The sequence below is a fragment of the Pogona vitticeps genome, chromosome 2, assembly GCF_051106095.1.
Source record: "Pogona vitticeps strain Pit_001003342236 chromosome 2, PviZW2.1, whole genome shotgun sequence".
Taxonomy (NCBI): Eukaryota; Metazoa; Chordata; class Lepidosauria; order Squamata; family Agamidae; genus Pogona; species Pogona vitticeps.
In genome coordinates this window covers 179,146,928-179,162,023 of record NC_135784.1, presented here as the reverse complement: position 1 = coordinate 179,162,023, position 15,096 = coordinate 179,146,928, and the positions used below count along the sequence as shown (strand labels likewise).

The window sequence follows — 15,096 nt, the reverse complement described above, 5'->3', positions numbered from 1 at the left end:
AATTCCATTTTCTCCCCTCACGGGCGCTCAGCACCACCTGGGAAGGGAGTGTTCGCCTGCCACCTAGATGTCTCCCCCAGGCTCTCTCTCTCTCTCTCAGCCTCAAAGGAGCGCAGGAAAAACCTCGGAGGGGGTGGGGGGGGGCTCAGTCCCACCCAGTTCAATGCTGGTTGGAGCCCTCAAGCCCCCTTTATCCCCCCCCCCGTCAGCTTCTTCCTCTGCCCCCTGCTAAGAAGAAAGGATCCCGGCGTCGTAGGCTCGTTATCATCCCCCCCCCGCCCTCATGAGCTCAGAATAGGTTCGGGCTCCCGCTCAAAAATTTCTGGAAAGGGCTCCCCACTGCTGTGGTTATTGGGTATAGCCCCACCCAAGCTTCCCCCAAATTTCCTTCTAAAGGGCCGGGCCAGGGCTGAGGTACCCCCTCCTCCTCCTCCACCCCATCCGTCCATTTCCACTTTACTCCATTCTCCTCCCTCCTTCCCCCCCCCCGCAGCCACCCCCCCCCCAGCGATGGGGACCGACCAGAGAGCCGGGAAGGCAGGGAGGCGGGAGGGGAGTCGGGGCAGGGCGGGGCGCGAGGGGGAGGGGACTCTCCGCCGCTGCCGCCGATTATGTCACATCGATCAGACGCTGCAGCAGCGGCCGCGGCAGCAACAGCAGGAGCCGGCGAGGCAACAGCCTCGGCTGCGGGCAGAGCGGAAAGCACGGGCGCGGCTCAGGTAGGGGGGCAGGACCGATTGCTCCCGGATGAGGGACACCCCCCCCCCCGGTTCGATGCGGGCCTGTGCATGGAGAAAAGTTGGGGGAAGATTTTTCATCCCTGGTCCAAACCCACCCACCCGAGGGTTGCAGGAGCAGGTTGGCTCTGCCTGGGATTTAATACGGAGGAGGGGGTTAGAAGTGGGGTGGGGTGGGGTGGGGAAGGAATGGCGAAGGAGCCCCTTCTGGAGAGGGAAGAAGGGGATCCTCTCTTGCGGGGAGAGGGTGTGGTAAGCTGTCGCGCACCCACTAATGCTAGTGTACGTGGGTGGGGTGCAGTGGGGTGTGGGGAGTGGGGTCAATCTCTGAAGGTCTCATCGCTGCCTGAGAGCATCTTCAGATCTCGCAGGAAGGGATGGATGGATTGGGGGGGGGCTGTGGCTTCTGCAGGACGGTTTGTGGGGGGGGGGGAGAGCGAGATCTTGGAGGACCCCGTGCATGTGAAAAACGTGTGCTGAGGAGAGGGATGTGTCAGGGATACAGATATGTGACCCCCCCTCCCCAAAGGTATATTAGGATGCCTGCTGGCATGCGAGGTGAAAGCTTACTGGGGGGTAGAAGAGAAGGCAGGGTTCTCTGCAAGGTGGGGGCCTGCGTAGTAGCGGATATGATCTCTCTCTCTCTGTGTGTGTGTGTGTGTGTTTGTGCGCGTACGTCTGTGTAAGGGAGAAAGAGAGAGGGAGGAGAGCAGAATGGTGTGGGATGAGGTGCTCTGTCTTTTTGGTTGTAGGGAAGGATGTGGTGGGATGTGAGTGCCCATGTGTGGAATGGGGTTGGGTGGGGGATAGGGTGCAGATGTGAACCTCAGATGTACAAGAAGGGGAAGCATTGTGTGTTGGTGAGGATACTGTGGGAATTGTGGGCAGCGTGTGGGGTGAGCATCTTGAGTTATAGCTGTATAGACTGAATATTAAAAGGGTGTGGTGGCTGGATCTGGGCCTAAAGCGGGAGGAGGCTGTAGCGTTTATGTCATCACAGAGAGTCAGCATTGCCAATGTGGAAGACGAGATGGCCTGTCTGAGGCAGCAGGTTGAGGGGTGAGGGGAAGAACCATTAAAGATGAGCAGGTTGTTAATTACTGAATATATTATTGCTGGGTGGAAGGGGGAGCTTAGAGGGTGAATAAGTCTTTGCACTTTCTGTCTTGGGTAACCAAATGTTGAGGTTATCTGTGTGCATTTGTGAAATGCAGCACTAAATTTCTAAGACAAACTGTTTACACTGTGTTGTGTTTGCGTCTGAGAGTAGGTGTGAAAAGCTGCTGGAGGGTAGTAGCTCTGAGAAAGTATTGCTTTGTTTAGGACTTTGTAAGGTTTTATACTGTTCTGGTTCTGGGAGTGGGATCACACTGATGTTTGCAATGTTTTGTTGGGGTCTCTGTGTGTGTGTCAGTGTGAAATAGCTGCTAGGCAGGTATGTGCAGCAGTGTGGAGTATATAAGTCTAACAGGTGTGTCAGCTGTTAGATGGGTAGGTTTCTAGGGCTTCTTAAAGCAAGGTTAAGTAAGGGGTTGCCCTCTAGATGTTGCTGGATTGCATCTCCCATCAGTCCTACCCAGCAAGGGCCCCGTGGTGAAAAAAGGATGGAAGCTCCAGTCCAAAAACATGGTTAAGACCCCACATGCAGTTACCACTGGTATGAGGAGTGGGTCACACATACTAACTACTGTACTGTATGTCCATATGGATGAAGTTGTAATATGTCTGTGTGGCATTGGCAGCTGATGACTAGGGCAGATGAGTGCGGATGGTAACGTGGCCTCCATTCTTGGTTCTTGAACTGCCTTGGCGTGCATCATTTTGTGTGTGTGTGTGTGTGTGTGTGTGTGTGTGTGTGTGTGTGTGTGTGTGTGTGTGTGTGTGTGTGTGTGTGTGTGTGCAAACTGTCTGGCTGGGCAGCCTGTGTGGAGAATGTGTTGGAGATGCATAGCATCACTGAAGATGCTGATTTGAAGTAGGAAAGTGCTGTATGTGTTTCCATACAGGGTAGTAGTTGTTGTGTGTTGTACATCCATTATACTAGCAACAGGTTTTCTTCCAAGCAAGAGTCAGCCTGAGAAGCTGTTGGCAATCAGACTTGGTGCTCTCAGGTGCAGGGAAGGCATAGCCTCAGAGGTGCTAGAGAGGAAGCGTGCGCTCCACACCATATGCAGGCTGTACTGCTGGGTAACTACATGTCATTCCCGACTTGCCAAGTCAAAGGGTTCAAAGCAAGCCAGGGCACATCTATTCAATAAACAAAAACAGAATGCATGCATACAAGGGAATAGGGCATTGGTGATTTGCATCAGTTACAGGCTTTTGTTAAGGATGTTGCCAAATACCTGGGTGGTGCCAGGGGTACTGTGTTAGAGTTCCAAGTTTTGATTTTGTATTTGTAGCATGTGTTGGTCTTTCTCAAATGTACGGACTGTCTGGGATATTAGTGGTAGTTATGGTATGTATGTGCAATCTGTATGGTGCCAAAAATGCAAAGCTAGAGTGTGCCCAAGTGACTTCTTTGGACTACAACCTCCAGTTTCTAATCCAGAGATGAAACTCTGTACAGAGCTCCATTGGGCTCAGTCTCAGAATCCAGTTACAGAATGATGCTGGGCTAGCAGTTGAAAATCTATAGCTGGCCAGTATCTTTATTAGCACCAACCAAAATGCCATGGAAGAGTATATTAGCTTTGAACAGGAAAGCATGGCTCTGATAAAGATGCTGTGACTATCTCTGTTTTTATGCAGTATATAAAAAAGAATGCCCCTGAACATATGCAGAGTGCAGCTATTTTGTCACTATAAAGCAGATGGGAATAGGAGTTCGTGGAAACTTCAGATTTAGAGGTTGCATCCTTGCAAGCAAGCTCTCATTTATATATCTTTAAATTGTCCTAACTAACTCAGGGAACAGGATGTAGCCAACTCATCTTTGAGGCATCCTCCTATGATCAATGCATGGGCCCTTTTACCTTCTCCAGGGAAGCAAAACTCTGAGAGCTCCCTTCTTTCTTTAGAAGAAAGGAGGATGTTATTAAATCAAAATTGTTCCCTAGTCTTAATCTTATTGTAGGCTCCACAAAATGTGGAGCAATAAAGCAGAATCAAAATGATACTTACTCATAGCACTCTCAAACATCTTGGATTCTCCTTGAATTCCTGTGTAAAAAACTGGGCTTTGGTGAGAACTTTCTCCTGGCAGGGAGATGTATTGAGAAATGCAACCTAGAATATTCATGATTGTGATAGATTTCAGTGCAACTTTCTCTGTTACTGTTTAGAGGGTACAAACAGGATCAGTAATGGATATTTGGAAATCTTTGACTTAAATCTTATTGTTTGATGCCATAATGCTCTTTCTGTACTCCACCCTTTCTGTATTAGCCTGAAAGACAGAGCAAGCAATAGGACTATGGGTACTGCATGAAAATTTTGAGGTGGGCAGAATCAGCAGAAAGCTCTTATCTGGGGCTAAATCTCTGGTAGCTCAGAAATTCTCTGGAATCCATTAGCATGAATGGGTGTGGGGTTTTTTGGAAGGTGTTCCAAACCTACATTAGTTCATTATTATAGCTGCATGATAACACATCTATGTTATTGTGAAGTTGATCAAATCAACGCTCTACAAGGCAAAGTGGGGGCAACTCAAACAATATATATATATAATTTTGAAGCTGGAAATCATAACCATATTAGCACCAAATTTGGCACAATTGTAGCAGATAGTCTGCTCTTGTTCTGTGCCAAATTTGGGCAGGTTTGGGCAAAGGGTTTCTGAGTTAAACATTTTAAAAAGTAAAACCATACCCTTCTTTGCAGAAACAAGTGATCCTAAAGATATCCAGATTTTACCTTCTTTGCAGAAACAAGTGATCCTAAAGATATCCAGATTTTAAACAGTTCAGATAAATTGAAAATGCCAATATTGCTTATCTTAAAAGAGAATGGTTAGTCCCACATGCAAGTTTTTTAAAAATTGGAAAGAATCCAGGCTACAGGGACTGAAATAGTAATTCTCAATAGATATATTTCAAAAGGGAAAGACAGCCATTTTGCTGGAAGACTTGGCATGCCTGGAGCAGCCTTATCAGATAGATTATTGCAAAGTAGATATATTGTTGCAGCTTTGTAGGTTGCAAGGGAGATATTTGGAGGACAATAAAAGGTCATAGAAACAGTCTATGAAGAGTCAAAAATAGACTTTCTTTGAAGAGTCAAAAATAGACTTTCTTTGAAGAGAATAATGGAGTGATAGTATTTCAGAAAGGGAGACATTTTGTCATGAATCTCCATGAAAGTAGCACACAATTTTGTAAGGCAGTTTCAAAGTATTTCCTTATTACAAAAACACGGAACAATTGTGTTTATCACAGCCCTGAGTGCTTTCAGTCAACATTATCTGTGGATTTCTGAGACTGGGCTCCTGACACAAGCCTTCCAAGGGAAAAATCAGGTGCAGGTCTGAGGCAACCTGACTTTTTGACTCTATCAGGACCCAATTCGCTGACTTTCAGGATGGGAGCTTATTAAGTCCTTCCTGGCCAAACAAACATTGGTGCTGAGAATGGGATGCTGTGTCTGGTTGTAAAAATATTGTAAAATATATTTTAAAAAGAGTAGAGAGCAAATATTCAGAACCTCATTCATTTATGCTGTAAAATTACTGGGTTTTGCTTTGTGGCTCTGGATGGCTGTACTCTATGGTTAGCAGAGCTTTTGGTAACTGTATCCTGTTATAGTTTCAACCATTCTACAGTACTTGTCTTGTCACTATATAATTATCTGGTAATAAAGAAAAAACGTCTTATAATCTTAGAGTTGCAGGGCTGGGGTCAGCCCCTGTCAAGGAGGCCGGGTGGGGAATCAAACTCCCAACCTCTGGTTCTATAGCCAGATCCCTAAACCATATGCGCCATCAAGTCACTTCTGATGTGTGGTGACTATACAGAATGAGTTAATGGCCTCTAAATTCAATTGGAAATTAAATTCTTCAGAAAACCTTCAGTTCATGAATGTGGGATATTGTCCTTCTGTGTCGATGATTCAAAATGCCAAGAAATTGCTGCAAGATATTGTGCCGGTGTTTTCAGCAGAAAAAAGGATGTCAAGGTTTACATAGCAAAGGGTAACCTCTTGTGCTCACTACCATTCTCACTTGTCAGAAACCAGCCATGACAATAGCTTCGTATTTGGGTGATAATGTGGTTTGGGTGATAATGTGGTTAACTGATGAGAAAGCAGTCTGCTTCTGGGCCATTTTTACATACACTGACAGATACACTGTGTTGTAGTGATGCATTCCATGTATGTGAATTAAGCCAACATATCCCTGTGCATCTTATGCTGTCCCTCAATTCCTTTGTGAAATCTTGCTCACGTTCCAGTTCTCAGTTAAAAAAAAAAAACAACGAAATATAGCTTAGCTCCAGGAAGTCAAACAGCCCCTGCCATAGAATCAACTGGATAGTTATGAAAATGAATGGAAATCAGCGGGTGCTTTCTGCCCTGAATATGTGTGTATGTGTTGGGAGGGGTATGTGTTAAATCTCCAAAGCTGTGCAAATGTATATGAATACAAATTGTATCTTGGAGAGTTAAATGCTACAAAATCTTAGTTGGAACAAATCTGTGGTTTTGATTTTCTGGTATTTAGAAAGCGAGGTAAAAACCATTTTCCATCTGATTATTTTGTTGGCAACTCACTGCATTGTTTGGTTGGCAAGCTCCCTTATTAAGAAGAGTCTATTTAATTATCACTTTCATCAGTCTAATAGTAACAACAGGGGAGCATAAATATTCAAAATAGATCATCGTAGCATCAGGGTAATAATTTGCCATTTACATGCTTTTGTAAGATTTTTTAAAAAATGCACACCCAACATCTGCATCAGAGGACAGCTTACCCTTAACACCCACACCCACAGAGTTTCTAAAGTGTCACCTCCCTTTCCTTCCAATTCTAAATTCTCCTCCTGGGGAGGAAAACCTAAATACTGTTCTCTTTGCTGAGTTTGCCTTACACAGAAATGTCCTATGTCACCCCTAGACCCTGCTGGGCTTTTACATGGCCGCGTCCATTCATTCCAGTGGGGCTTCTGCAGGAGATTGTCACATGATGGGAGTGTGTGTAGGTGGGTGGGGAGGATAGAGCCTTGCCTAGGTCAGAAGATCTTCTGGCAATCTCTCTCTTAATAACTAGGACCTTTCCCCTTTCTGGATGAAGCTAACCTTGGATGCCCTCACTCTGTCTCTCTTTCTCCCGAGTCCCTGACAGGAGAGATAGGGGGCTGGGAGAGTGTGTGTGTGTGTGGGGGGGGGGGGGTGGAAGGGAGGGGGGAGGGCAGCAGGTGGCAACTGATTTACAGGAGGAATTTGTCAGAAGCAGGGCTGGTGGCTGATGATGGTGCGAGTGGAGAGAATGGATAGCTATATGTTGCTGGGCAACGGGGAATTATGGTCTGGCACATTCACCACCGATCCATCTTGTCAAGAGAGCTGGTGGCAGGCTGGAGAGAAATACCAAGTCCCAATCTGCCCTGTAGCAGGGGATGCCCTCTGTCCTCCTGACCCTTCCCTGCTATGAGACCTGGACCACGCACTCTTCCCTCCTGGTTTGACCGTACTCCATGGGTGCTCCTAGCTTGCAGCCCTCCCTCTTTCTCCTGCTGGTTATATCCCTGATTTTGACTCCTTCTCCCACGTCAGATGATGGTCCTGCTTCCCTTCCCTTCCAAGAAGGCCTCTTTGTTCCAAGGACTCCCCAGCCTGCCTTTTCTGGCTGCATTGTCCCCAGCTTTGTGTTTCTCAATGCAACAGAAATGGAGGTTGAGAACAACCCCTACTCCCAATTTTGAAGGTGGCTAGGTGAGGTTCATGGATTGCTGCCTTGCCGTGGCGAAGGGGCTTGAGTAACTCAGAGAAGCTGTGAGCTATGCCGTGCAGGGACACCCAAGACAGACAGGTCATAGTGGAGAGTTCTGACTAAATGTGATCCACCTGGAGGAGGAACTGGCAAGCCACTCCAGTATCTTTGCCAAGAAAACTCCATAGACTAAAAGGATAAAAGATATGATGCTAGAAGATGAGCCCCTCAGGTCGGAAGGCGTCCATCACCTTCAAGAGTGGAGGACAAGTACAAGTAGCTCCAGAGCCAATGAAGTGGTTGGGCCAAAGCCGAAAGGAGGCTCAACTGCGGACGCACCTGGAAGTGAAAGGGAAGTCCGATGCTGCAAAGAAAAATACTGTATAGGAACCTGGAATGTAAAATCTATGAACTTGGTAAGCTGGATGTGGTCAAACAGGAGATGGCAAGAATAAACATTGACATCCAGGGCGTCAGTGAACTAAAATGGATGGGAATGGACAAATTCAATTCAGACGATTATCATATCTACTATTGTGGGCAAGAATCCTGTAGAAGAAATGGAGTAGTCAACAAAAGAGTGGGAAAAGCTGTACTGGGATACAATCTCAAAAATGATAGAATGATTTCAATACAAATCCAAAGCAGACCTTTCAACATCACAGTAATCCAAGTTTATGCACCAACCACCAATGCTCTGATGGCAGAAAGTGAGGAGGAATTAAAGAACCTCTTAATGAGGGTGAAAGAGGAGAGCACAAAAATAGGTCTGAAGCTCAACATAAAAAAACCCTAAGATCATGGCCACTGGTCCCATCACCTCCTGGCAAATAGAAGGGGAACATATGGAGGTAGTGACAGATTTTACTTTCTTGGGCTCCATGATCACTGCAGATGGTGACAGCAGCCATGAAATTAAAAGACGCCTGCTTCTTGGGAGGAAAGTGATGACAAACCTAGACCGCATCTTAAACAGCAGAGACATCACCTTGCTAACAAAGGTCCACATAGTCAAAGCTATGGTTTTTCCAGTAGCAATGTATGGAAGTGAGAGCTGACCATAAAGAAGGCTGACTGCCAAAGAATTGCTGCTTTAGAATTGTGGTGCTGGAGGAGACTCTTGAGAGTCCCCTGGACCGCAAAGAGAACAAACCTATCCATTTTGAAGGAAATCAACCCTGAATGTTCATTGGAAGGACAGATCCTGAAGCTGAGGCTCCAATACTTTGGCCACGTCATGAGAAGAGAAGAATCCCTCGAAAAGCCCCTGATGTTGGGAAAGTGTGAAGGCAAGAGGAGAAGGGGACGACAGAGGACGAGATGGTTGGACAGTGTCATCGAAGCGACCAACATGAATTTGACATCCTGCTGCTGCAGCAGCATCACAACCTGCAGTAGGGTTATCCTGAACAGTTCCTGGAGCTGTTGTACCCACGACACTCACACAGTTGTACAACCCCACCCAGGATTGCACCTGTACATCCAGCTCTGTATCCAGAGAACATGATGACTCATCTCCCTGTCACTTTTCATTTGGCTTATTTGCCTGCTTGGAACTCCTTTGTCTCTTTCCCCCAGCCCATTCAGCACCTGCAGAAAGAACCTCCCCCACCACCCAAGGAAGGGAAAGGGCTGGATTTCCAGTCTACCCTCTCCCTCTCCTCCCTAGTACCCCTGAATCATATTGTGCATACAGGAGTAATATTTCCAACAGTGCCTGTGAACCTGTTTCTTTCTATAGTACCAGCCAAAGACCTGGAGTTGGAATTAGATGGTTTGCCCCCACTTCTCAGAATAGAGGCCTGGGCGCCCGACCTCCTTGCAGTGTGATAACATGGAAGGGTCCTCCTGATTCCCAAATAGCCTTTTGTTTGCTAGCTTGACATACATAGTTCTATTCTTCTGGCTGTAGTGAACCAGAAGAAGAATGAAGGGTCTTCATAGCTGAAAATGGTGGGGATCTTGTATGTCCATGTTACCCTTGTAAACAGCTACCTGCTTGGTCATTATCTCTACCTGTATGTGATTGTTAAAGGAAAGATAGGACATGGAAAGAGAGCTAGGCAAACTATTGATGCGCTGAACATGATTAACATTGATAGTTTGGGGCAAACAAGCTAGTAAATATGTGTGTGACTCTCGTGGCCTTACTTGCAAATACCTTGCCTAAAGGTGAGGTAGCCACATCATGCAAGGGTTTTGGGTGCCATTAAGATCTGATTTGCAGGAAGGTCTTGCATGGACCATTCCATTCCATCCATGCTAGGAACAACCTAGCAGTTCGAAAGCATGCAAATGCGTGTAGATAAATAGGTACCACCTCAGTGGAAAGGTAACAGCGTTCCGTGTCTGGTCACACTAGCCACGTGAACATGGAAACTGTCTACGGACAAACGCTGGCTCTATGGCTTGGAGACGGAGATGAGCACCATGCCCTAGAGTCGGACACGACCGGACTAAATGTCAAGGGGAACCTTTACCTTTACCTTGCATGGAACTCCGCTGTACTTTGTGCTCCATGTAAGCTGTTAACGGTGAGCCATACAGCTGAATAACCATGCATAGACTTGAGCTGTGCTGTGTAGGCTTCATGGGGAAAATATCCAAATGGATAAGGATTGTACTGCCCTAACACACCTTGCCCCAGTCTGTCCCCTAAGCCCTGCCCAGCTCTAGAACATAGTCATTGTGAGATTAATCCCGCACTGGCATGTGCTTTACAAGACCCTTCCAGAATTAGAATTCAGGGAGGAAAAAGTTCTCCATCTGCATTATAAAAACAAGAGAAAAGGAAATATGATCCACAGGGTACCAGTCCAGTGGAAAGTTCTTACACGGTGGTTGCATTCACATGAACGAGAGCTACAGTCAGACACAACTCTGATACATTTCACAGAGTCTTGCCTTTGAAATTCCCATATCAGAAATGCCACAACTTTTTGCACTCGTCTTGTCTAAATAGGGTTAAGCAGTTGAGCCAATCCAGCTAGTAGGGTTTTTCTGGATTCACTGGTACAAGCAGCTGTCAGTGTTGTCCACTGTATAGGTGGCTCTTGAAATGACCCCCCCAGCCCTCCCCCAGTCCTTCAACTATGTACTTGTAATCTACTGGTGTGAGCCGCTCTGAAAAATTGGGCAGATCTTTGTCACATTATTACTGAATATTTGAATATTCAAATTTGTTCCACTGGAGTCTCTCTCTCTCTCTCAGGCATTTCCATCCCAGATTACCCCCACCTGCTTGGGGACTATGATCATCTCTCCCTCCCTGTGTGTGTGTCTTAGTTACATTTGAGGAGACAGTCCATCTTCGAGTCACAGGAATAGCTAGGACACCTTGCAGGGGGCCTCTCATGCTCCAGTAAATGTGAATTCACCTGGGGGAAGATCACCTGTCACAACCATTTAGGACTGTAAGTGAGCATCTGGTGAAAGGACAGGTATAAGGAGGCTGAGTAGAGGGGCATCGGACTGAGAAAGTCCTCTGTTGTAAACCATGACCGGCTCTGTCCATGGCTGAAGGCCTTGGTATTCTCTCTCTCTCTCTCTCTCTCTCTCTCTCTGTACTCAAGCCTTACAGGAAACGGGCCAGATAGGGGTGGGTGGTAGGCTAGGAGACAGCCTTGTTCTATGACTTCGCAGTCATCTTCCTGTAGCTTGCGTTACCATCATTTCTCTGGAATCTAGGTCCGAAACAATTGGCGCCTTGTTGTATGCTTGCTGCATGTTGTTTGCTGGACGGTTCTGCTGCCCCCAAGTTTCCGCTGCCTCACCCTCAGCCTGACCCAGCCCGAGGGCATCTCTGTGCTACAGAGGGGGGCTTGATTGGTGGCCCCAAAGCAGAGTCTGTATAATGAGACCTAATAGTCGTAATAGTTCACCCTTGTAAGTGGTTGAAGAGGCCAGTGAGAATGGTGGAGTATCAGAAAAACAGCACAGAGGTGGCTGAAATAGATGGACAGGAAAGCGCACTAGCTGTATTTCTTCTATATTGCTAGTCAAGTTGTTTTGGGAGTTTCTTGTCATCGAAAATGTTTAGACTTTCCAGAAGTATCAGTTCCACAGTAAGAGTGCTCACTTCCTATTGAGACCAAGCCAGCACAGACACCCCCTCTTCCTCTTCCTCCTTAGCAACTTTCCACATTCTTAATTTGTGAAACATTCCACGCAACTCCATGTTTTTCATGTTTCTTCAGAACAGAGAGACAAAATAAATTCCTTGCAAGAATCACAACTTGCAAAATTCCCCAGGCACCATGGCCAGTGAGATGGGTGGCAGGGGAATTCTGCAAGCTTTAGTACAAAATAATATATATTTTTTCTTTACTCGGATCAGAATAATGTGTGATTGATCCGTGCAACCATTTAAATTGTACTCCTTCATTTACAGAAGTGAGGCATGCTTCTTTTGTCATATACACACACAAACTAAAATTCAGAGCAGTGTGACTTTTTCAACCCTTTGTGTGGGAGTAATAATGTGCCTTTCAGTGTGGATCTGTGTAAAGAACATTCTAATTGCCCATTAATGCTTGGGCTCCCATCATGAACCAGACTTAAAAAGAATCTACTAGAGGACTGTAGTAATATTCTTAACCATTTGTATGGTTCATAATCTATAGACCTTCTTTAATTTTACATTTGATTTTACATTTGTCACAGTCCTGCTGGGCAGGTTCTTAATGGTTCCATTTCACAGATTGGGTACTGATGTTGGCAGATTAGTCTTACTTTAGTGATGATTTCAATCCAATTATCTCAGGTCCTAGACCACCAAGTGTATCGTGTGTGTCCAGGATTGACTCCAAAGTCTCATAAAGCTGCCCTTGGTTGATTTTCCATTCCCTAGGTTTTGAAACACATGAATTATTTAAACATGTTAAAATAATAGAAAATCCATCCATATTACAACTCCATGTTGTAACATGGAGACGTTCCTGGGTCAGCAGTATTCTATTCCTTAAGGTTTCATATCCAAAAATGGAAACCATAAGGAGGGCCCTTTGATGCCACAGAGATGGGGTGCAGAATTTATTCAGAGGGAAGCAAGCACAGCACATATACAGACACCTTCACATTGAGCCATTGATCCCGGGTGCCAGCTTTGAGCAGATGGAGAAGGGTACCCAGGCTTGAAAGATGCACACAAACCAATCTCCTCCCTTCGTTTGGGGAAGCATGGCGCTTCCCTGAGACTTCAGCCTGTGTCTTGAGATCTGGTGAGCTCTGAGATCTGCTGGGCTGTGCAACTCAAAAGGACATCCCTATTCATCCAGTTAAGTTGTCTAAAAGATGGCTCTTTCCTTTTAGTTGATAATCCTTGCAGTTATGAGTGCAAGGGTACTGAGAAGGTTTTGTGGACTGCTTGTCCACTTTGAATGCCCTTGGAGTGTTTAGATTTGCTTTCAGGGAACCTGGCATGTATTCTTAGCCCATAAAAGACGACAAAGTGATGTGGATTACTGGGAGAGTCAGAGAGGCACTAGAAAGCCAAATACTCATAATTTCTGGGAAGTGCCTTGAGCAATGATCCAGTAACTCTGGGGATGGTGTGAAGAGTCTTACACGATTTATGGGAAATATCTTAAGCAATAATAGACATGAGTGTTTGGGGAGGAGGAGGGAGGGAGCAACATGTATCTCCCCTCCCATCCTAAATATCCATATTATTCTAATGCATATAGACAGAATCAGTGTGTTGCAGCTGTACACACTGTGCTCATTAATTATGCTAGGATACCATTGTGCAGATTTCCGCCCCCACCTCGGAAAAATTTTCATGGACACCCTTGATGTTACTGTAACTCCGAAGGTGGTGAGAAGAAGCCACATGTCTTTTGTAAGGCCAGATGAGACAGTAGGATTGCTGACAGTATCCCCAGTGATGGTTCACTGAGTACAAGACTCCCAAGATGGGAATAACGAGGATTTGTTAAAATAAAGGGACAATATTTCACACACACCCCCAAATCCTGGAACTGCTTCTTTCCTCTTGATAAATATTTTTCCCCTCAATCTCTCTTTCTCTCCCTTGCTGGGATTTGCATGTTTTCTTTTGCAAATGAGGCCAAGGCAGGGAGGAGAGGCAGAAGTGATTAACCCCTCAAGTCTCAAAACTGGAGAATAAACCTTCCTTCCTGTCCTGCAGCCAAGTGTTCCACAAAGGATGTTATTGGTTTATTCTGTGGTTTTTGCTAAGAAAGGACCAAAGGAAGGGATTCAGACTTAGAAAGCCTGATGCTTCCTGTTTCTAAGAAAGAAGAGGAGCATTAACAGGGAAAAAAGAAAGAGAACTTCTTAGCGTTCAGCTAAGAACAACGTTATTACACCCAATGTGATGTTGTGAATAGAGTGATGGGCTAGACCTGGGTTTGAATTGCTGCTTGGCCATGGAAAGCTATTGCGAGGAGTGGAGCAGAACTAATAAAAATCATTTCTTAAATATCTCAGTTATTTTGAAAGCTCTGTTGATGTTGCTATCAGTCGGTGCTGGCAACAGCACATAACACACAAAATCAACGTCATCGTTTAGGCCTGCATCACTGGAAGTCAAAAGAGCCAGAAGGATGTTCAAGCTCTCCTAGGAGAGAAATGAGAAAAGTTAATGGTTACAACAGGCTGGAGCTGTGGAAAGCCCTCTTGGGTTTTATTCTCCTGTGAGCTGTAGAGATTTTGCTCCTCCCAGGGCTTCCCTGCTGGCTTCTCCATCCTTTGTGTTGTATATTTTCTTTTAATGGGCAAAGTCTATAAGACCCCTTTAGCTTATCTTTGCCCACAGTTACCATGGAGACCGCAGATTGGCACTGTCCTGTTAGAGCTGGAGTGGGGAGAGAGAGGATTGTTCTCTGTGAATATATACACAATATATGACACGCTATATGCAAGGAAGTACCTGCAAATCAACACCCGCCTCTCATGTCACAGCGTACATTCAAGGGCTGGGGCTTAGTGAGCATTGAACTGCACAATACACCAAATGGAGAGGGCGTGATCTGACAAGAGGCCCAAGCAGCCGTGTACTGCATTTTATGCATCTCATAGTACCCAGTTTCTGCGTGCTACAGATTATGGAGATGGTCTCTATGTCATGAGTGAGAGTGAGGTGTGGGGTTCCAAAGGGGGAGACAGACAAATTTAAGGGGCCCGATCCCCCAGGACTTTCTCTTGTCCAAGCAAAATGGAAACGATTGGGAGAACACTGACTAGATGGTGCTTGTTTGATGAGCCATCTGTAGGGTTTGTGGACAATAACTTTCTCTAGTGGATTGGGCCCTAAAGGAAGCGGTGAAGGAAGGTGGGGCCCATTTGGGCATTCTGCAGTGGGCACTAGAATGTCTTGGTCCTCCAGCCTGAGGAATCACCCCTGCTTCTCACTGTAGATTGCAAAATAGACTCTGACACAGCGACACACTGCCAGATATATTTTACCACTGGGTGCCAAGTGAGCACTGTTGTGGAACAAGGAACAACGGGGGTATTTCAGAGTTTGGGTGG

The 15,096-nt window shown here is 45.8% G+C and overlaps 1 protein-coding gene across 8 annotated transcripts in view; it reads left to right on the top strand.

Annotated features, from left to right (window-relative positions):
* The first annotated feature begins 576 nt into the window (after nucleotides 1–576).
* L1CAM (L1 cell adhesion molecule) overlaps nucleotides 577–15,096 on the top strand; it is a 113,822-nt gene continuing 99,302 nt past the window's right edge. For 7 of the 8 annotated variants that reach the window (XM_078386563.1, XM_078386566.1, XM_078386565.1 and 4 more), the window contains exon 1: nucleotides 701–858. In XM_078386563.1, the coding sequence (XP_078242689.1) occupies nucleotides 748–858 (111 nt within the window). In that variant the 5' untranslated portion in view covers nucleotides 701–747. Of the gene's footprint in view, nucleotides 859–15,096 lie in introns of all 8 variants that reach the window. The other variant, XM_078386560.1, reaches the window with a different exon arrangement.